Source organism: Gorilla gorilla, chromosome 15 (genome assembly GCF_029281585.2).
Source record: "Gorilla gorilla gorilla isolate KB3781 chromosome 15, NHGRI_mGorGor1-v2.1_pri, whole genome shotgun sequence".
NCBI lineage: Eukaryota > Metazoa > Chordata > Mammalia > Primates > Hominidae > Gorilla > Gorilla gorilla.
In genome coordinates, this window is record NC_073239.2 from 92933995 (window position 1) to 92956815 (window position 22821).

At 48.7% G+C, this 22821-nt stretch overlaps 1 protein-coding gene across 1 annotated transcript in view; it reads left to right on the forward strand.

Moving 5' to 3' along the window:
* Positions 1 to 11231, forward strand: part of IFT43 (intraflagellar transport 43) — a 99688-nt gene extending 88457 nt beyond the window's left edge. The window contains exons 6-9 of the mRNA XM_004055479.4: positions 9782 to 9854; positions 10104 to 10179; positions 10712 to 10774; positions 10943 to 11231. Of these exons, the coding sequence (XP_004055527.2) occupies positions 9782 to 9854; positions 10104 to 10179; positions 10712 to 10774; positions 10943 to 11062 (332 nt within the window). The 3' untranslated portion in view covers positions 11063 to 11231. The remainder of the gene's footprint in view (positions 1 to 9781; positions 9855 to 10103; positions 10180 to 10711; positions 10775 to 10942) is intronic.
* The last annotated feature ends 11590 nt before the right edge of the window (positions 11232 to 22821 follow it).

Consider the following 22821-nt stretch of genomic DNA (forward strand, 5'->3'; position numbering starts at 1 on the left):
TTGTTATGTGAGCAGCTTGCTTGCATGCATCTGAAGAGGTAGAATGTGAAGAATGAAAATGGAAGTCTTGTGCACGCGTGCATGTTTTAAACGAAGCAGGTTGTATTAACCTTCCTCCAGGAACACAGAGAGAAAGCTCTGTCAGCATTCTGTCATGCTATAGTCTGTTAGGAGGATTGTGATTAATAGCAAATCATCCAGCATTCAGCACTGACAAAAGTAAAAGAGAGTTAAATCTCCCCAAAATCATTATAGAGATCAGGGTTTGTATGCTGTAACTCCTTGGATTCTGTCCCCATTTAATACAGAAGACAGGATCAGGATAGGACAAAGCCAATCCCATTTAGTTTTGTGAGACTGTCCCAGATGTGACTGTACATGGTGTTTCAGCTTTCAGGAAGAGGCACGAGCACTTCTCCACCTCCACACAGTTGTGACAGGAGCGGGTGAATGAGGATGCGAGCAGGAGAGCAGCCTTAGATGGATGAGGACCACTGCCCAGGGAGATCTTAGACTGCTTTGATTTTTATTTGACCAGAAAGAAAGAGAGGCTCAGTATTCTAGGGTGTCTGTTTCCAGTGACAGGGACTATACAAAGAAAAGGCACCATGTTCTCTGCAATGGAAAAAGATAGGTGGAGTTGTAGAGTTGCTCCAGTCTTTGTAACCCAGAACACAGCAGGTTGTGGCCTGGGATGACTGGTGACTGTCTGTGCTCTCCTAAATAGAAGGCTGTGGTTCATTTCTCCGTTTGAAGGCTGGCAGGTAGCTGTTGCCTAGGTGAGATGGGAAGGGACAGGCATGTTTGTGCATCTGAGGTTGGACTTAGGATGTCACTTGGCCCTCAGTTGGAGAAGTCTTTTCCTTCTGACACATCACACATGGAGATAAGTTTCTAAAGGAGGACTTGAGGCAGCAAAACCTACATAGGGCAGAAATCTGGGGAAGAGGTAATAGGGAATCCTCTGACCCTTGCAAGAGGCAAACTTCATGGCCAAGTGACGCGTCTTCCTTTCGTGCTTTAGGCTCTACCAGCTTTCTGAACATTCAGAGATGTCCAGTGTGTGTGTGCGCATGTGCACACATATCTGTGTGTGTGTACTTGTCTATATACACATGCAGGAGGACACAATGCGATTCCTGAGTCCATAAGTGTGGTTGACAGACTAGGTTTACCTAAAAGACCCTTTAAGAGAAAGCTCTTGAAAGATGATTACAGAATTGAGACACCATCATTTAAAAGCGCCCGAGGCAAACTCCTTTGAAAATTGCAGCAGCGGAGGGACAGAGAAAGAGCCCCGCCGCCCTTGATTGTTGCGCTGCTCCCTCAGGACCCGTTCTCCCCCTCCCCCCCGTTTCTCATCTGATAAGAGAGCGAGCAGCAGTAAGACTCCTCATCTGTCTTATGAAAATTCGATTCCGAGTGGCTGTGATCAAAACCAGCTGGCTGTCACCAGCAGTGGCCTTGCGCAGAGGGAGCCGCTCAGAAGCATTCCGTATGTGGGGGTGTCACGGGTGGCACTGATCAAAGGAGCATTTTTTTAATAAATATATATAAGGAAAAATACAAAACCTAAGGATTTAGAATAAAAGCAGTGTAGTTTGTCTTGTTTTTCTCAGTGTAACATGAAGAGGATGAAACAGAATCAGATATGCCTGGTTTCTAATGTTCTTCCACTGGCGGCTCTGAGAAGGTGCTCTCTGTCACATTAATACCAGATCACTCATCTTGGGCCTTATTGAAGAGAGTGGAGAGTTCCTCGGCTTCCGTTCCTTCTAGCCACTTTATTTCTTCATCACGTTTAAAGTCCTTTACCCCTCCTTGTCCTTAACACATTTCCACAGATGAAAGCTGGGACCTCCATGAGGCTCTGAGAGAGCTACTGCAGGACTCCGTTCTTCGTTTCCTTCAATTGACAGTATCCAGCGGGCCATACTCCCTAAAGGTCACCTGGGCAGGTGACGCCAGGGTCCTCTTCAGAATGGGGTCATCTGAGACTGCTAGGCTCTTCCCTATAGAGAGTCCTCTCAGGGCGCTGCCTGACTCTCAGGCCTGCAAGGCTGAGTCCTGGCTGCTGCCACCTTGCATTGCCAATACTGATTCTTGTATAACCTTCAGTGGACCTGGGTGGGATGACAGGAACATTGCTGTCTAGGGGATGACATTCGTGGCTCCTTCAGAAACATGCTAACATCCCTCTGTGGGTAACATAATGAGGTCCAGCATTCATACACCATAGTGTCTCCGGAGCCAAGTCGACGTGCTTGTAAACCCCCTTCTTTGCTGAAGATCCAGCCAGATCGCAACTGTGCTGAGGCCTGACTGACTTCAGAAACCAAACTCAGTCCAAACCTTCGTCCCCAACCCATTGTCAGCCAAGAGAGCTGTCACAGCTTGGGGGGCTGTGAGGAGCAATCAGCTATTTTGATCTTCCTCATCTTAAGGTCTGTGATCTTTTTTCCCCAGCAGTATCAGGAGAGATTCAGTTTGGAGGAGCATGGAGGCATTTCAATGTATGGGCACCCCAAATTGGCACTGCAGAACAGGGCCTCCTCTCCCTGTCTCCCCATCGCGTGCCTCCTCAGGGACCTGCTCCTGCATGGCTCCTGACCATATACCCCGCTGTGTCTGCAGGGCCACACGCATGCTGCGTATGGTCAGTCCTGTTCCACACCTTTTGCAGCATGGCTCCGTAGCCACTGTCGCAGTTTTCAGACTCTTTTTCTCCTACCTGCCAGTAACGAGCACAGCCCTGGACCCAGCTCTAATCAGGTGAAATCACAAGGGACACATCTTCATAAAGCAGACCTGCCAGAGACCTGAGACGTGTTTGTGCCCCTTTTCCCCTGATTCGAGGAGTGCAGGGGACCGCTCGGGAGCTCCTCTGAGACTGCCTCTTTCCCTTGTTCCTTCGGGTGTTTGAAGCCTGTTGCCTCCTGCTTTCCCTTTTCTTTTCCCTTTTAAAAAATTCTCCGTTTTTTGACTTAGAAAAAAAATTATTTATACGATTGAGATCCACTAATTAAAGCCATTTTCTGGTATTTGGTTACTGGAGCGTTTGATGTCTCTCTGACAAGACCATGAAATGCACGGAGTGTCCACAGGGACAGAATTTGCTGAACACGGCTCTTTGTAAATGAGGGGACATAGTGTCGCAGCAGCTCATGAATATGAAACGCCCATGATGCCACCTCAGTGGACTTGGGAACACAGATGAATCCTGTCATGTGCTAAATGAGACCAATTTCTTTCACTTAACTTCATCTTCAATCAGACCTTCTTCCATTTGCCTGTTTAAAATTCCCCATACGTGATGCAGAAGGTAACAGCATTCAGTAAAACAAAGTTTTGTAGCTGCAGAGAAAAATTATAATGATCTCTGGTTTTAAGTTGTCATCTCCTAAAAACATGGGCATTGTTTTCTTCCACTTGAGAGCTCTGAATGTCTGTTGACTTTGCGCACAGAATCAGGGGTTTGTCTGGACTGCTCTTATTGGAGTGTCCTTAAGCAGCATGTCCAGATCGCTTTCATGTGGATTGGTTGTTGAACTTGGCTGTGTATGGTGAATATGAGCCTTGAACAGCCTGTGAGTGCTCTGCAGTGGCCAGGGCACTGAGTGGGAAAGAAATTTGGGAAGAGATTGTGTGTAACCAAACTGCATTTGCCTTTGGAAGCTCACTGAGTAAATGGAGTGGGGTGGTGTCATCATTAAGCACCCTGAGGAAGCTGGAAAGCTAAGCCAACCATTTGTATCATTTGCTCAGATGTCAAGGTGAGAAAGTGCTGGAGTACAGAAGAGACTTTATGTAGTTCTCTAGAAGCCCTTCTGAACATGACCAGGGAATCCTATTCAGAAATCCCCAACCAAGAAAATTAGCAAAGAGTTAAGGGTTACAGAGAGGAAAAAGCTCCCTGCCTGAGGAATCTCTGCCTGGGTGGGACCCAGGGGCCAGATTGGGGTGTCTCCTTTGTTCTCTCCCTGCTGGAGTTAGATTTATACTCCAGGTGAAGAGCTGGGTAGTGCTTGGGGTATACTCATTGCAAGCTGAGTCCAATCTAAGAAGTCACTTTCTGTTCTAGCGGTACCCAAACAGGCAAACAACAGCTGAATCTGAACGCATGCTATCACAAAACGCATCACAGAGATTTGGGGCTGGCTTCATTGGAAGAGGCAGGTAGTCTTTTGACTGTCAGTCTACGGGAACTGAAAAGGATCCTTCTGGGACTTTGCTAGGTAATTAGCATTTTAGTGTGCGCATGCGATGATATTATCCGTAATGAATGTATTTCAGGCCAAATGGCAGTTGCCCTCACATCCAACAGCTCACATCTTTGAAACCAGTTGTAATTGATCTATTGGTATTCCATAAGTTTCTATTTATTTAGGCAGCACCCATTTATTTCTGTGGTATCATCTGCTGAACGATTTTTTGGGTAGATGTGTTGGGTGTCAGCAGAGTAGTGATCTAGTATCCAAATGGGTTTCCCATTTGGCGATCTCTCTTTTTGAAATAGATTTGTACTGCTGTTGCTGTGCGTTAATAAGCCTCTGTTGGGTGGTTCCAGAATGTGGAGATTGGTGAAAAGCAGTGTGACCCAGCCTCAGGTTGGAAGCCAGATGGGCCATACTGGACCAAGTTTGAATGACTCTTCCTCTGAAACTTTGTCTCCACACATCCATTGTTTCTTGGATATGCACAAGGCTCTCCCAGGGGGCCTTGCAGCTCTGAAGGAAGCCAAAGCCTTTGCTATGATGTTATCAAATCCAGGAAGTAGCCAAGGATTACTCTTATTTGTTCTTGTGAAATGAATCCTACTCAGGCAGCTTTAGGACTCAGTAGCGATTCTAACTGGAACAATGTAGAGAAGTAGAGAAGGTTGACATGGCTCTTCTGTGTGTGTCACTTCCTGACCTGAGGAGCATCTGTTGAATGCAGTTCTATTCAGTTGTTCCTAATTTTTGCAGTCCTTGGAATGCACAGATGCCTGGGATGTGGCATTGCTGTCAGCTAGTTCACCATCCAGGGGGCAGACTTGGGGCAAATTTCATGGATTCTACCTCCTGCAAGGTAGTGAGGGCTACCCTGTGGCCACGAATAAAGTATTATGGAAGGATAAAGTAGGAAGCTCTTATTTCTCCTTGTTAGATTCAGAAGTGATCCACTAAGGAAGGGACATGCATTTTCTATCCTGCTTAGTCCCTCTGGATTTCCCCCCATCATGCCTTGGAAGGGGTCTGGCATAGCCCAACCACAACGTCCCGCCTTCAGTTTCTCCAGTGTTTCCAGTTACTTCTCACCGCCGAGCACCTTTGCACATGTTGTTCCCTGCCTGGCTGAATCCTGATTCTCCTTCAGCTTCAGCTGCCCTGTCCTCAATGCAGAAATACGTGTTCTTCCTTCTTTAACTCCTCAACCTAACCCTACTAACCCTAATCCCACACCCCCAAATTAAATCCTCTCTGGACTGGATTAAATGCATTGTGGAGCAGTGTTCAATAGAATATTAGAAGGTCATTTAAAAGAAGTAAAATACGTCTATATGTTGATAAGGAAAGATACAAGCAAGGTGCAGAACAGTGTCTGTGTAGTGTGATCCCATTTGTGAGCATTTTTAAAAGGACATACGTGCTGTGTTATTCACGAATTCTTTTCAGCAAATAAATATGAAAAAATCGTTAACAGTGATTACTTCTAGGGAGATGACTGGGTCTCACGGAAGGGACATTTTTCATTTTAAACCTTTCTATAGCATTTGAATTTATTACTACCTATAATGCTACTTTTGTTTTAGAAAAATAATTAGGTTTCTCTGTTGCTTTCCATCATGAAATCCAGTTGGTTTCCTTCTTTGTGTGTATTTTAATTTGTAAGCAGTACCTTTCTTTGTGCTTATTAGCCTCCACCAGACTGGTGCCCCATGAAGACAGGGACCATGTCTATTTTATTTGCTGTTGTTACTGGCATGGTACCTTTCACATAGTGGGTGTTCCATCAGTATCCTTGAACAAATGAATGAAAGAATGAATGAACAAGCAGACAAATGGAGTTTCCTCACAGCGTGGCTGACCAGGCCCCACGTGGGACAGAGAAGCAGGTTGAACAGCTGTGAGATAGCCAACGTCGAGGCAGGGAGCAGTGCACAAGGCAAGGAAGGAGTCTTCTGTTTAAGCATCAGAGCTGGGGCAGAGAGCAGTGTGGCCATGTGATGGTGGCACTGCCTGCCGGGGAAGCTGGGGATACCGGCTCCCATGGTGCTGGGGGTGTCACAGCCCTCTTACCTCACCTTCCCCTCCTCGGGCTGTTCAAGGTGCCTGGCCACCTCCTCCTCCTTGGGGCTAGTTTAATAAGATAGGGTTGGTGGAGATGGAGTCTCTGGGACTCTGATGTGGTGCCTTTTTTCCATTCTGCCCCATTTAGCCTTGTAGAGAAGTAGCGAGTCAGGGTGTATAGTAAGGGAGAGGACTTAGCATATCTCTAGTTATTGGAATCGAGAGAAAGACCCCAGAAGAGAGGACATTAAGTTTCACAGGACATTAAGTGAAAGCTGTCTCGACCATGGGCAGCTGTCTCACCCCTTCACTATAGGAGGAGGTGTCTTTGAAGGCATTTCACTTTTGAGAAGAAAGCCCATGTGGGGCATGGCAGGGCTCAGGCATCGCAGCCACATTGAAGTCCATTACTCATAGATTCACTCCGTGCAAGCTGCTTAATCTTGCTTAGCCTCAGTGTTCTCTTCTGAAAATGGCCATCACTGGGCAGGAGAAAATGAAGGTGGAGCCATGTAGTTTCTCTACATATGTAATATTATAATATCGGTGAAGTCCATAAGAATAGTTATTGAATATTATATACTGATCACAGTGCTAGTATTTTATAAAGATCGTTGCATTTAATACAGCAACTGACTGGGTGGGCGTGAGTCTGATCTTCATTTTATTGATGAAGAAATTGAGGCATAGAGAGAAAAAGTCACACAACTAGTAGGTGGTGGAGCCGGGATTTGGAGCGGACCCTCCTTCCTCCAGAGCCTGCTTCTTAACCATGGAGCAAGGAGTTCTACATGGCATGCCCCTGACCTCATTGCAGCTGTTCATGTTCTTCTCCGTTTTAGCAACATTGAAGAAAAGGAAAATAAAATAAACATAATTTTTGGATTTTTTAAAATGGTGGTTGCTTTTCAATAGTACCAGAACCGACTCCTGTCTTCCTTGTATTGTCTCTGTTAAAATCGTGTGCTTTGCATGTCAGACTTTACAACCTGAATCAGGCTACATCACCAGTCCACCTTTGCAGGTCGCCACTGTCTCTTACTGGAGGCAGGCCGGATCACTGCTCATAGGTAATTTTGTGAAGAAGCTAGTTTCCTAAGTCTATTTTCTTTTTTGTGTGTTCGTTCATGGTATACGTGAGAGTGGGGGAGCGGGTAGGAGGGAAGGAGATAAAAAGAAAAAAAAAAATTCCCCAGAACATATTATGTGCTCATGAGCACTTGCCTGTGATTGTAAATCAGAAACTGTAAAATTGTGAAGTTATTTGAAGTTTGCCCAAAACCTGCTCTGCAGACACCTGTTCTGCTGGGGGCCAGAGTTGGATGGCCTGCCTCTGCTGCGATGGCTCAAGCTGTCACTGCACAAGAATGTTCCAGCTTGCCTTGGCCTGGCTGTCATCGCTGGCTCTGTCCCACTCAGGCGGTTCACCGGGTTCTGCTGGGCACCAGGCTTCCAATTAGAGAGAAATCCCACTGTGTGGCCAGCCCCACCAGCGCCGCTCTGAGCAGCCCCTTTGCCAAGGCCCGAGCTGACCTCTGATCTGTCACAGATGGGCCAGCCCCACACTCTTTGTGCACATTTGGAGGAGGGGGTTGGGGACGAAGAGGGAAGCCTGTGGGGAGTGAGAGTGGACATTGGGCAGAAGTGCAATTCCTCAGAGCACCAAGATGCTGGGCAGAGTTGACAGGACCCAAATGCTAAAATTGTGGAGGGAAAGGGGAGTTTGGGAAGACCCTGTCCTGAGCCCTAAACTCAGCACAGTGCATTTTCTTACCAACTTCTGAATATTCATCTCAGGCTGGATTCTGCACCCGAGGAGAGCCAGGCACACTCCAAAACTGTCACACTGCCGATGGTGCGTGCCACAGCCAGCTTCCTCCTTGTCCCGCCATAGGGCCTGTGCAGTCTTACCAGCCTGGGGAACGGCATTCTCAGCAGCCTGCACAATGGACTGTATTAATCACGTAGAACGGGAGGGAAAAAGAAAGCTAAATTTCTATTAGCATAAGAAATAGAATCTTAGAGCATTCCATCTCCAATTCTCTAGCAGGATAGAGAGATATAATCTAAGCTCTGAACAGCTTCTTTCTAGCTATAAGACTTGCTAAATGTGGTTCATTATTTGGGGGGTGGTGGATGTGTCTCTTCTTTATTTTCCCTAGCAGCAATTTCTTTCTATTTTTATCCCTTTTCACTCTTTTTATCCCTTGTTTTCTCTGCCTGTCTCTTTCTGTTGAATTTTCTCTGTGTCTGTCTCTCCCTTGCATGCTTTCTTTTTCCAGGTACAACATCTGTGCCTCCACAGTCGGAAGTCATAATAAAGACACCAGGCTTGGAACTGACATTTCCATCCTCTGGCATCACTTGACTGGAGTGATCAAAAAGTCGAAATCATGAATTGCCTGAAAGTGGCAAGGGTCTTCTCAGCTGTTCTTGAAATGATTTTGCACCTCTTTTAAAACTAAGATTGAATTCAATCCATGAAAGCAGAAATGAAAGATGTCTTCACCAGTCTACCTTTGGGATTTTTCCTTCTTTCCGTGTTTACAGTTGCTTTGGGAATTCCAGGATTGTCTCACCCCACCAGGCCTTTTTTCTTGTACCATCTCTCCCTTCTCCCCCACCCCTGACTGTTTAAAACAAAATCTCTCAACCAGTCAGTGATACTCACTTGGAGAAGGAAATGTTTCTTTAGGATGTTAGGTTGACCCATGAGAACATGGACAATTTTTGGTCACTTAAGCAATTTGCCACAGTTAAGGGATGGACTGGTTTCCCATTTCTCTGTTTGCATGATTTTGTTGGACTGGTGGAAGAAATGGCCTCGTGTCTCCTTGTATGTTGTCTGGAGAGTTCAGAGATGGAAAATCTTGAGACAGCAAGAAAAGCATGATTGTAGAATCAGCATCACTGATTACATTAGACCTGGCAAATGGACGCCTGGATCCCAGGGAGTCAGGCTATGTCATTAGATGGAAGATGCCCTTGAGGTGCAGGCCGAGGGCCCTGATGATTGCACTGCGGGGCTAATGCACATAGAGATCTGGGTCATGAGGAGTGGCACTCACTGCGACATCTGCTTTGTGACACTACACGTTCTCAGTTCCTCTGTCTCTGATCATGCCAGGCTCACTTGTCAGTTCCTCTTCTTTCCTCTAATAAGCCCTTTGTTACATTTATTTCTTTACATTTCTCCTTGGAGATCCACTGCAGTGGCTCCTAACCTGTTGCACACATCAGAATCACCAAGGAATGCCTGGGAAAAAAATCTGGATGCTTGAGCCTGACCCAGGAGGTTCTATCTCAGCAGGTTCTGGAGTGAGGCCTGGGATTCAGACATCGTTGAAACTTCACCTTTGATCCTACCCCTAGTTTGTATCTGAGTGTCCTTCCTGCCCCAGCCCACAGCCCCATGGCTGGTGTGTTGAAGGGGAATGAGTAAGAAGTGGAGAAGCAGGCACAATCCCTATGAGTTCTGCAGACAGTGTTGCCTCTGCCTCTCCTTGCAGATATTCCTATCATTCCGGATCTGGAGGAAGTACAGGAAGAAGACTTTGTTTTGCAGGTGGCAGCCCCTCCCAGGTAGGTTAAATCAGATATGATTCGGGAGGCAAAGAACACGTGAATTAATACACTCCAGATATCATCTATAGTGGACCTTGGTGTCAATCTGGATCTTTCTGGTGTTGGGATCCATCCAGGGTTCCCATTTTGTTATTCCCATTCTGGTCATCCCCAGCTGTATACAAGGCTCTGGGGACGGTGGCCCGGCAGCACTCCTGGAACGGGTCCTGCCTGGGGTTCCCTCCTCTCGCTCTCTCTTTCCTTCAGCATCCAGATAAAGCGGGTGATGACCTACCGTGACCTGGACAATGACCTCATGAAGTACTCAGCCATTCAGACACTGGTGAGTGGAACAGCTTCTGCATAGAGAGGCGGGCTCCAAGCAATGGGCTTCAATCCGTAGAGATTTCTCAGTTCCTCCCAAGCTATACAGCACCTCCACCAGTCCCCTGAGGCTGCCTGCCTGGCACCCATACCTCTGCTGCAGGTTTTATCATCATTCATCTCACAGCAACCCTGGACCCAAAATAGTACAGTGTTTCTCAGTGCCAGGCTCCCACCTGCCTCCATGGCTGCCCACTTGGCACCTGATGGCACCCCACTCCCCTCTCCCTGTGGCTGTACTGCTGTCACGCTCGGTCCTCCTGGTACGGTCCTTTGCCCCAAAGCACGCCCAGCATGTAGGAAGCATAGCCTTCCCTCATTTCTCAGTGGGCATGTGGTTCATTCATGATTTTACTCTCTTGTGAAGGCATTCCTGCAGGTCTCAGTGTGGGAAGTTCTGACACACAAAAACTGATCCCGGTTTTGTGAGAAAGAGTTGCCTGAAAGCCCTCAAGGTGCTCAGCCTGACCTTTTTTTGTTTGCATTCACAGGATGGGGAGATCGACCTGAAACTCCTCACCAAAGTGCTCGCGCCAGAGCACGAAGTCCGGGAGGTACAGTGGTGGCAGCAATTACCCGGTCTCTCAGCTCTGGCATTCCCATAACCAGCCGACTCCCGGGCTGGCCTGTGCCTCCCTGAGGCCTGGATGGGAGGGAGAAGTCAGCTACAGTTGAGGGAAAAGGCCTTTCTTTGTCTTACCCAGCAAAACCCTTCTTGGCAGGATGATGTCGGCTGGGACTGGGACCATCTGTTCACTGAGGTGTCCTCAGAGGTCCTCACTGAGTGGGACCCACTGCAGACGGAGAAGGAGGACCCTGCGGGGCAGGCCAGGCACACCTGAGCCCGTCACCCATGCTCTAGACATGAAGAAATGCAATGAGCTTAAAGCTAAAGAAGCTTGTAAGCAGCTCTGAATTTTTACCTGGAATATTTTGTAATAAAAATATTTATATTCAGTCAACCACATTGGATAATTCAATTGCAATAAATTGCTTATTCTGTGCCATCTCCTCCATTTCTTTCCAGTCTCTTCTTGGAAAATGTGTCACAAGTGAAGGAGAACAGCTTTTAAACCAGCTGATAGGAACTCAGAACTCGCGGCCTTGTTGTGGAGCATGTGGGAGAGTTTGATTCAGGCGGAGGAGTGGGCACTCCTGCTGAAAGTTGTTCACTTCTCGGGAGGTTTCAAACAGTTGCCTGCTGGGGTTCTGGGGCGGGGCCTCCCTTCCCGTGGGTGCTCTGGGCCCTTTGTGACCTTAGTGACGCAGCACTGCCACCTGCATCATAGGCTTCCAGGCAGCTGCAGCGGAGGGAGGAGGCGGTGGGAGGGATAAGGAGACCCATTCTTCATTCGCATCAGGGTTTGGTGGCTGTTGTGACAATATTCTCCTTTCTCCCCTCTTCCTGCAATCCATGCCTTGAGCTCCAAAAGCTTCTACAGGTTCCCAGAGCCTCATTTCTGATTCTCATGGGAAGGGGCCAGCCAGCAGCCCTGAGAATTCCATGGAAGCCCTCTCTTACAGAGCCTGGGCCTCCCTTCTCCTTATCCTTTTAGATATGTCGCAGCCATCACCACCGCTGCAAGTATTATAACCGCCTGGTTCCAAGATGTGCTGAGATCAGGAGCAGAGTCCCACCCTTCTCCTAAACAGAGATGTCTTTTGTTTTTGTTTTTCTCTTTTCCTCCCTGAGACTTCTTATCTGAGGACAGAGCCCCTTCGCTGCCTGCTTCTCTTGGATGCGGCTTTGGGTTAGGCTGGCAGCAGCTAACTAAGGCCCACTCCCCGGCCATAGGGAGCGCTGAGTGCTTCTCTTATCCTGCCTGGAAAGCCCTTCATTAAAATTCAGAAAAACAAAGAGGCTCAACACATCAAAAACCCACTGGGGGGTTATTTTTGTGTGACTACGGTGCCCTTCCCCGGCGAGCCACATGGCTCCGGAACAGGCAGAGCGAATGCTTGTCTGTTAATTATAAACTCGGGGATTTAGTGGCTTTAGGGTTCCATTTCCTCCTTTTCCAGAGTCACACTTTTAGCCCAGGCAGCCCCTCTTTGGAATAATTCCCATGGCCACTGAAAAGTTTCCATCCAGGCTAGTTTTGCTTGAGTCTACATCATTCTGAAACCCAAAGGAGAAAGGCTGTATTTCTACTCCCTTAATTACTGGAAATCCAACTGCCTCAGGACTCTGATAACCTTGGAGGTCTCCAGCCAGCCTGAGCAAGTGGCTAGGGGCTGACTTCCTTTCTCCCTTTATTTTACAACAGCAGCAACAAGATCTAACGTGGAGCTCTCACTGCATGCCAGGTGCTGGGTTCAGCACACAGGAATGATCAGATTTCATCCTCACAGCCTCCCAGTAAAGCAGATGCTGTGGTTATCCCATTTTACAGATGAGGAAACAGACTCAGAGAGGTTAAGAGATTGCCCAAGATTATCCAGCTGAGTGGCAGAGCTGGAATTCCAAGTTCTGATGCCACAGCGCTTTAACACCTGTGTTTCTGTTACCCCCTGCTGCCTTCATCTTGGGAAAGTAATCTAGTTTATAGCAGACAGAATTTACAAGTTCACTGGGAGAAAGAAGTCCACTGCCACCACCCCTCCCAGCCCCCACTCTTGTCTGTGGAGTGACCACAGAGCAGAGGGATTCTGTCAGTCCCATGGTGTGAAGCCTGGCAACATGGGTGAGCTCAAGAGTCCTGGCCCCAGGGCAGTGGGACTGGGTAGGAGCAGCTCTACATTGAGCAAACTGAGCTCAGCCAAATCAGGTCCAGGCCACATGTGACTGAGTCTCCTTTCACTTGTCCTGTGCCCTGATCATGTCCTGTCTGGGCTTTTTCCTTTACCCAGCATTTGCTCATCATGGCTTCAGGGTGCCAGAGGAATGGGATGTTCCAGAATCTACGACCGCCCAGTTCTCATGTGACATGGAAAATACCTTCCTTAGGTTACATCCAACGGTGTCATATACTTGACTTCAGAGAGCCTTTCAGGAACATGGCCCAAGAGGGCAGTGACAGAATCAATAAGCATCCACAGGTAGCAGCAATACGGTTTTGTGCAGGCGTGGGGGAGCATGAAGTGAAGAATCTTGGTGCTGCCATTTCTAGTAATACATGGCTTGTTAACCAGTTCCTTACCAGTTTCTCTTAGACGGGCTCAAGTCACCTCTGAGCAGGCTTGGGTAGCCCAGCTGGTCTCTGACAGAATCTCCCCTGGTGTCTTTGGCATTAGGTGGTCACGGCAGAGATGCCGTTCATAGGCTGGGCTGTGATGGGGAAGTTCATTACTTTGTGGAATAATTGATTGCCACTTCCCTCAGGCCAGGCTCTGGTCTAGACACTCCAGATACAGAACTAGACAGGCAAAACTCCCTTCCCTTATAGAGCTTACATTCTGGAAGGGGAGATGGACAAATAAAATAGATAGTGTCTCAAGTGGTAAGAGATACTATAGAGAAAAATGAAGCTGGCACAGGGAAGGAAGTGCTGGGGAGGGGGGTTGTGATTTTTTAATAGGGCAATCAGGGGAGGCCTCCCTGAGAAGGGAGCATTTGGGCACACAACTGACAAGGTGAAGGAAGAAGTGAGACTGGTGCCCAGGGAACAGTGCTCTCAGTAGCAGGAACTGTATTTGCAAAAACCAGGAGGAAGGCATGTGCCTGACCTGTTGGAGGAGTGGCTGGAAGTCAAGGTGCCTGGGGTGGGGGTGACAACGAAAGAGAAGGTTCTCTGGCTCGCTGTGCCCAAGGCCCGGCTTGTCACAGGAAAGGCCTCTGGGTGTCCGGGGTCCTCTCCCTCCTGTGATGACAGCATTCTCAGGCTTCCTTGGGCTTGACAGGCAGACTATGGAAAACTTCCCTCAAACTACTGCGTGGCCTTTTCATGCCTTGGCCTGGAAGAGGCAGAACTATTGATGCTACATTGCAGGAGAGAACAATGAGCTCTGTCTGTCAGAGACCAGAGGTTGGGAGGCTGCTGCCAGCTCCCCACCAGGAAGGAGGGTGTGCCCACTGCACCAGAGTCAGAGAGGCACTATAAGGCCCCTGCACGGAGTGCTCCCTGGGAACTCGGCTCCCAGTGAAGAGCTCAAGCCAGAAATTCATCCAGGCAGGCCAGCAGCTGAAGCTTAGGTCATCTCTATCCTTGACTGGTGGTTCATCTTTGCTAAACCCCACGACACTCCAGATGGGCATTTATAACTACATGCTCTCATTGGAAACTGATGCCACCACCTGTTCAGTGTTGCTTGATCAAAATGTGTTACTGGGACAAATCAAGGCCTTCCTGCTTAGTAGGTAAGGGCGCTTCTGGGCTCATTGCTGCCGGAGACCTGCATGCAAAGTGCTGTTTGCTGTTACTGCAGAGAGATGTGGAAGCGTAGACTCTGCCTTGCTTGACCAAGCAGCACCATGCTTTTCTCCTTCAGGTCAAAGAGTCAATGGGGAAAAGGGTAGGTAGAGGGAATAGGAGTAAATAACAATGACAAAGAGCACAGGTTCTAGAATCAGGCAGAATGGGGCTCCAGTCCCAGCTCTGCCTTGTAGCTCTGGGCCCTGGAGCAAGCTACTTTCCCTCTCTGATCCTGTTTTCCAATCTGGAAAATGGGATGATATTAATATTGTCTTCTTGGGATTGTGGCGCCCAGTAAAAGCCAGCTGCTGTTACTGGATTTGAGAACTGGATAAGATTGAAAAGTTAACGTAGGAAAAGTGACAGTTTATGGCAACAGTGCCTGCAGTTTGGTAGGGGGTATCACCTTCATCTCCCCTCATGAATCACTTCTCAGCCATGGATGGAAAGATGGCTTGGCACCAGGTTTTGTTTTGTTTTGTTATTTGTAACAGCTTTATTTAGATAAAAGTTGTGTGCCGTAAAATTAAGAGTACACAATTGAAGTTGTACAATTCAGTGATTTTTAGGAAATATATGAGTTTCTGCAGCCATCACCATAATCCTGTTCTAGAACATTTTCCTCATCCTACAGAATTCCCTTGTGTCCATTTACAGTTAATTCCTGCTTTCATCCCCAGCCTTGGGCAACTGCTCTCCGGCCCCATCAGTTTGCTGATTCTGGACAGTTCTGAGTAGCTGGGATTACAGGCGTGTGCCACCATGCCTGGCTAATTTTTGTATTTTTAGTAGAGACAGGGTTTCACCATGTTGGCCAGGCTGGTCTCGAACTCCTGAGCTCAAGTGATTCGCTTGCCTCGGCCCCACAAAGTGCTGGGATTACAGGCGTGAGCACTGTGCCCGGCTGCACAGATGTTTTCAGTCCACCTAGGTAGATTCCTAGGAATTAAATTGCTGGGTCATATGGTATGTTTACGTTTAACTTTTAAGAAACTGCCAAACTGTTTTTCAGGGCCTCAGTTCTTTAGGATATCAGGGTTAAGTAAGTACTTTTTTCTTGTTTCCTGTCCTTAATTTTTTCAAAGGCTGCTGTTGAGTTTGTGGGAGGCATATTCTTCTGATTCCTCCCTCCCTGCCTTCTTCCTATCATTGAGTTTATCTCTGCTTCGAGAACATAGGCCTCATCTGTCTGTATTCCCCACTAGCCTGTAAGCTCTTCCAGTCCAAGACTGGGTGTTGATTGCATTTCTATCCAACTGCATGCCTATTCCAGGAGCTCAAAGTCAAATAAAGCACACTCCTGACCTCTAGAAACTCACAAGCTAGCAAATAAATAGTGTGTGAGTGAAGGAGCCCATATGATCTGCAAAATACAGATGGGAGGAGAGAGAGAGGGATACTTCGCCCACCAAGAGATAACAGAGGTGGGGCTGATTTACTTTGAGCGAAGGCCACTTGTTCTTGTAAAGTTTTACTGGAACACAGCCATGCTCATTTGTTTACGTGCTCATTTGTTTACAACAGCTCATTTGTCGATGGCTGCCTTTATGCTACAAGGGGCAGAACTTAGTTGTGACAGAGATCGTCTGGCCTACAACGCCTAAAATATTAGCTATCTGCCGCTTTGCAGAAAAATGTTGCCAACCCCTCCTTAGAGGAGAGAATGAAGATGAGAAATAACAAACCTGCGTGCTCTCAAAGTTCAGCTGCTTGTTTCTATCCAGGAAATTCGTTGCAGCAGGAGTGATTTGAGTTAAATGTAAGGAAAGACTAGAAGGGTGGGGAGATTCTGGCCCCTAAAGGAGAGACAACCTTTCTTTAAGAAAAGGAAACGAGCACTCATCAGTTCCAGGAACAGGGACATGATCTATCTGGAGACAAAAAAGCTGGAAAGGGGGACATCTGGGCTCCTTCTTGGCCCTTTGATCCTACTTGGGATGTGGAGGTGAGGAAGTCTCTAGGAGCCAAATGCCTTTGTCAGCGGGCTCAGGATGTTGAAGAGAAGGCCCAGTGGAGGGGGTGGTAGAAGCAAGGGAAGGGGAAAATGTTGATTTTTCTTTTGGCAAGGCAGAAATCAGAAAGCAAGGGTGGTGGGAGCAGAACGAGGAGGAAGCCGTTCTTCTGTGGCTGTGCCGGAGTGAATTAATTCACGGCATATGTTCCTAGCATCTGTCGTGGTGACCTGGACTGGAGGGGTCAGTGAGAGCGGGGACCATGCCAGGACTGAGCATTAGCCCAGAATTCCCAGGCTGCAGGGGCTCTTGGCTCCCACCGAACGCTGGCTGGCCAGCCCACCCAGGAACAGCTGCTGCAGCTGCAGCCACCAGCGCTGCCTCGGGGAGGAGGGAGAGCATCCCCTTCCTGTGCTCCCCACAAGAAATCACCTGGCCAAGGAGGGGCTGGGAGAAGACCAGAAAGAATCCTGCAGAACGCTATCTCTTCCAGACCTTTAGCGGCGGTAGATTCCACCCAGCAGCCACACGTCCGCCAGCAGACTGCAGGTGTGTCCCCAAAGGACAGCACAGGAGGGGTGAGAGAGCCACAGCTCTGAATGGAGAATGAACAAGAATTTGGGGACTTCCTCTTAAGTGCCAGTCCCAGAATTTCCCTGGATGCTATGTGGGCTGCGTGGTGCTGAAGTGTCCCTTGTGAGTTGACAGTCAGCCTAGAGGAAGCAAGGTAGGCAGGCGTGGTGGCTGAGAATGGGATGATGCCAGGTTCACATCTGTGCTCTTCCACGTCGCAGCTGTACGACCTTGGGTATGTTCTCGTAACTCCTTGAGCCTCAGTTTTCTCATCTGTGGAGTGACGCTGAAAATCATTCCTGAATCATAGGGCTATTGTGATGATTAAATGAGCTGATGCTTGTTGAGCTGATGCTTGTTAAGTGTCTGGCACAAAGTAAGCCCTCAATGAAGATTAGTTCTGATCACATTGAATGGGCAGGCAGTGGTCACTTGTTGTGCCTGATCATAAATCACAGGGCATTAGGACCTGACCGGACCTGAGTGGGCATCTACCCCAAGGTCACAAACTGGAGGCCATAGGCTGATGCTGACTCACAGGACATGTTGGGTTTGGCTTATTCACTGTTTTTAATTGTTTTGTTATTATCAACATTTAAAACTGAAAGGTTTAGACTTCCAGCTTCTCTTGGAAAATAACTGCTTGCTCCCAAAGTTCAGCTGCTTATTTCTATCCAGAAAATTAATTGCAGCTTCCAGCTTCTCTTAGAAAGTGGGAGGATCGGCCGTGCATGGTGGCTCACACCTGTAATCCCAGCACTTCGGGAGGGTGAGGTGGGCAGATCACGAGGCCAGGAGATCGAGACCATCCTGGCTAACACGGTGAAACCCCATTTCTACTAAAAATACAAAAATTAGCTGGGCGTGGTGGCACGCGCCTGTAGTCCCAGCTACTCGGGAGTCTGAGGCAGAAGAATTGCTAGAACCTGGGTGGTGGAGGTTGCAATGAGTTAAGATCGCGCCACTGCACTCCAGCCTGGGCGACAGGGTGAGACTCCATCTCAAAAAAATAAAAATAAAAAATAAAAAAAGAAAGAAAAAAAGAGAAAGAAAATGGGAGGATCTGGCTACTCTGGAGCTGCTGTTCTTACAGCAGCTATTGACTGGAGCTGAGAAGCAACAGCTTTTAATGAGTAGCAGGTGATCAGCCCATGTGCTTCCGCGGACGCATTCCTGCCTGGCCACTGCAGGCATTCACTTTAAGAGCCCTGCCCAATCTTCTCATTTTACCAGTGAGGATTCTGTCCCCCAACGACACTTATCCAACCAAGGTCATGTTCCTGAGCCTGGACCCTGGTTACTAACAAAAGCCAGCATCCTTTGTCAGTAACCAGGGCCCTTGCCTGCCATCTAACCTCACATCATGCAAGCTGTGGAGAAGGCCCAGTTTCCCTACCACGGGTTCTCCTCCTCTGATCAGCCTAACTCTGTGTCTGGCACACATCTGACAAGAGTTGAAGCAGAGTCCTAGGCTATTTCCAGGACCAGTAACAGGACCCTTTGCCAGGTGCCCAACGTGGATGGTGTCTGTCCTGTGCTCAGCAGTCACAGGAAAAGGTGGGAGGTTTGCCTTCTTCCTTCTCCGGCCTCCGCCGGTGTAGGCATTATAAAGAGGCCTCGGGGGCCACCTAGCAGCCAGCAGCGTCTCTACACGGGCCACTCCGTGTCCAGGCTAAGACCATGTGCTTCCCAGCCTGTGACTGAACATGGCAGTGGTACAAGGGCTCACCATTTCTGGCCAGCACAGGACTTTCTGCTGCAATCTTTGCACGGCGTTCCCCGTGGGGAGGCCAGAACTTTCTCCAAGCTGTGCTGCTGTCTGAGACACTTGCTCTCCAGTCCTCCTTCCTGCCCTCTCCCCTTTCTCAGGCCTCAGACCCTCATCGCCACCTGAAGGCTTTTCCTGCTCCTCCTCCTTCGCCTCCCCCTTGATCTTTCCCAGGAATTACCCTCAGTAAATCTCCTGCACTTCCAACTCCGCGTTGGTGTCTGCTTCCCAGATGAGCCAAACAGAGAGCTGGTGGTGGCCCAGCTAGACTCAGGGGGCAACAACTCCTGGCCAGGGCTGAGAAGACACAGCCTGTTACAGGGATAGGGAGCAGGCTCACCTCCAAAGCCAGATGGCTCATGAACCCTAGTGTGTGGGTGAGATTCAGGTCAGGGATCCCCGGTGGGGCGCCAGTAGCAGATCCCTCTTTCATTCAGGTAAGCGCCAACGTGGAATCCAATCCAACTGAGAAGGCCTGAAAAGGAGGAGCTGGAAGCCCCTCAGGGGGCACTCGGCAAGAGTTTGGTCCCCTCTCAGCAGGAGTAGAAGCCAACTTGGTGTCTTCTTGCTGAGGTAGGGCATGGATAGCCTCTGTTTATGGGCAGAGAACAAGGGATATCGTGACATACTAGGCCTGCCAGGAGACAGGAGGTGCCTGCCCTCTATAGCGACAACTGTTGCCTCTCAGGATCTGGGGATCATCTCTGGATGTGGGAGAAGAGATGTAGAAGCAGTTGCACCCCAGACCTTGCTGGGGCAGGTGCCGGGAAGTAAAGCCACCTCTCTGATATGGCAGAAGGGGGCAGGGCATGCTCTGATGGCAGAGCAGAGGCTACTGTGGGTTTTGTGAAGGGGCCAGCTTTTTCTGACAGGAGAGGAAGGACAGCTCCCCACCATCCTTAAGGCACAAGGCCCTCCAACGTGGTCTTACAGTTGTAAGGACAAAGGCAGTAGAACACAGGTTGAACAGGAAGGTGCCTCTCTAGGTGGAGACTGAGGCTACATAGATGGGGGAGATGGCACTTAGTAGGAGAACTAAGCAAAGAGGGAAAAAATTATTTAGCTCTTTAGGGAACAGAAATTAACCAACCTAGGGGAGTGGGGCAGGGCAAGGATTGACTTTAAAGGAACCAGAGAGAAAGTTGCTGAGGGGTGGGGATTAGGGGGTTGAAATGTTCCATATCTTGATTGTGGTGGCAGTCATATGTCCGTTTGTTGTATTTGAAAAACTCATGAAACCTTACGCTTTAAAAAAAGATGATTTTGTTGTTGTTGAGACAGAGTTTTGCTCTGTTACCCAGGCTGAAGTGCAATGGCACGATCTTGGCTCACTGCAACCTCCAGCTTCTGGGTTCTTGGCTCACTGCAACCTCCAGCTTCTGGGTTCCTCCTGCCTCAGCCTCCCAAGTAGCTGGGATTACAGGCGTTTGTGACCACGTCTGGCTAATTTTTGTATTTTTAGTAGAGATGGGGTTTTGCCATGTTGGCCAGGTTGGTCTTGAACTCCTGGCATCAAGTGATCTGCCCCATCCACCTCGGCCTCCCAAAGTACTGGGATTACTTTTTTGCACGTGGCCAAAAAAGGGTGATTTTTTATTGTATGTGATTCATACCCCAATGAACCAGACTAAAAAGAGTTTCCCCCATCAGCCCTCACCATCTCGGGTGGGTGAGTTGGGGAGCTCCTGTCTGTCCCCCACCGTCTCTGGCATTTTGCAGCATCCCCCAACCCCCTGAGAGCTAGGTCAGGAAGCAGAGGGGCCTTCAATGCCCCCCAAGGAGTGCCCCTCAGCCAAGACCCCAGGGCAGGGCACTCTGCAGGCTCAGAGCTAGCCTTTCAATTTCATCTTCAGTTTTGTTTTCCATGATTACATTTGGAAAGGAAAATCTAGCAGATTTGACTATTGGAGAGAGCAGATGGTCCAATTTGAAGTAAAACACAGGCATTTGGGAGCTGTTTTTGACATTCTTGTGGAAGTGCAGGTTTGTTGAGCCCAGATTAGGGAGGACACAGCCTGAGGGCCCCAGGCTGTTTAAAAAGTCCATCACCCCGAGAGAGCAGGATGTGCCATCTTTTGCATTGCAGTCGTATTTTTGACCTGGAGGATATAAGAACTTTTGATGCCAGATCTTTAAAAAAAAAAAAATACCCCTTTTAAAGGTGACACAATCCTATTTTTAAAATATCATCTTTATTTAAACAATTAATGCATATTCACTAAATGTAAAGCTATATATTTAAATATATTAAAAATCCGTTTTCACTCTGCTCTGCCCCCACCCATTCCACAGCCCTCCCCAGAGGTGAGCAGGGTGTGCCCTTTCAGATAATTCGGGGCACTGATGTACACATAGGTGGACATATAGAGACCCAGAGCTTGGCTTTCTTTATGTAATTGGAGCCATTCTGCAAGTATGGCCTGTAACTTGCTTTTTCCTCTTGCCAGCACACCTTGCAGAACTTTCCCATCGGTGCCTCTCTCCTCGTTCTGTCGGTGCCTCTCTCCTCGTTCTGTCGGTGCCTCTCTCCTTGTTCTGTCGGTGCCTCTCTCCTCGTTCTGTCGGTGCCTCTCTCCTCGTTCTGTCGGTGCCTCTCTCCTCGTTCTGTCGGTGCCTCTCTCCTCGTTCTGTCGGTGCCTCTCTCCTCGTTCTGTCGGTGCCTCTCTCCTCATTCTTTTCAGTGGTGCACTTTACGCCATAGATTCCCCATCCACAATTCGGTTTCCTCGTTAACCCCCACCAGGGATGATCGTTCAGATTGAGCCTGCTTCCTTCCACCGCCTTCTCATGACAACCTGGCAGGGACCCTGTTCCAGCCCAGCACTGGCTCACCTCCAAATTCTTTCTGCCAGACTGCAGCATCCCCTGAACCCCTGAGAGCTAGATCAGGAGGCACAGGGGCCTCCAGTGCCCCCTCAGGCAGTGCCCCTCAGCCGAGACCCCAGGCCAGGGCGCTGTGCAGGCTCAGAGCTAGCCTTTCAGCACGCTGGAAAGACAGGCGTCTGTCTGACTCTTTTCTAATGACCTGCTGGGTAAGAAAATGGCAGAGGGAGCACTCGTCTTCTGGGATGGTTTTTCCAGGGCAATGGGGGTGAGGGGGAGCCAGAGGGGCTAGACCACGTGGGGAGGACACAGTGGCCCATGCTGGAGCAAGGAGGCCCGGCTTGAAGAGCTAAGCCAGTCTGTATTTGGGGTGGGGTGTCATATTTGGACTTAGAGGGAAAATCAGGGTTGGTACCTCCTGAGGGCCCTTTGAGCATTTGTTTTTAATGCATATTGGGAAGTGCTCTGTGGCCAGACACTGTGTTAGGTGCTATTCACCTAGACGGCTTTGCGCGTGGTTAAGACTAAGAGTAAAGTCCCTGCAGGGCCCGTGTTAGCTGTGTCTTCCTTCATCCCTGCAGTGCCCTTGTTAGCTATGTCTTCCTGCATGTTACCAACCTCCAACAATAATACTAACGAACATTTCTGAAGCTCTTACCAGCTGTCAGGCAACGTGCAAAATGCTTTCTGTACATTATCCCACTCAATCTTCTCAGTTGTGAGGTGGGTACTGCAATCATGCCCATTTCAGAGAGAAGAGAAACTAAGGCTTAAGCCCAGGCCTTTCTCATTCCATCCTCAAGAAGTACCAGATGAGTGAGTAGTGTCCGTCCCTGTTTTGTGTTTCTGTTGGTGATCTGCTGGATCCTCTTCCTGACTTGGGGTGCAGCAAAGTTCTGTCCCTCCTCTGGGGTCTCCCTCAGTAAGGAACACACATCCATGATCAATGCCGGGTGGCTCTGCCCCTTGGAAGCTCTGCCCATTGATTTGGCATAAAGGGAGCACTGAACCCAGGGAGTCTCACCTTGCACCAAGGACATCAGGTTTTCCTTCTGACCACCTTTAAGTGGGCCACTAAGTTGTTTTCCTTGAGTCTAGAGGCAAAATGGCAACACCTGCCAGGAAGGGTTTCT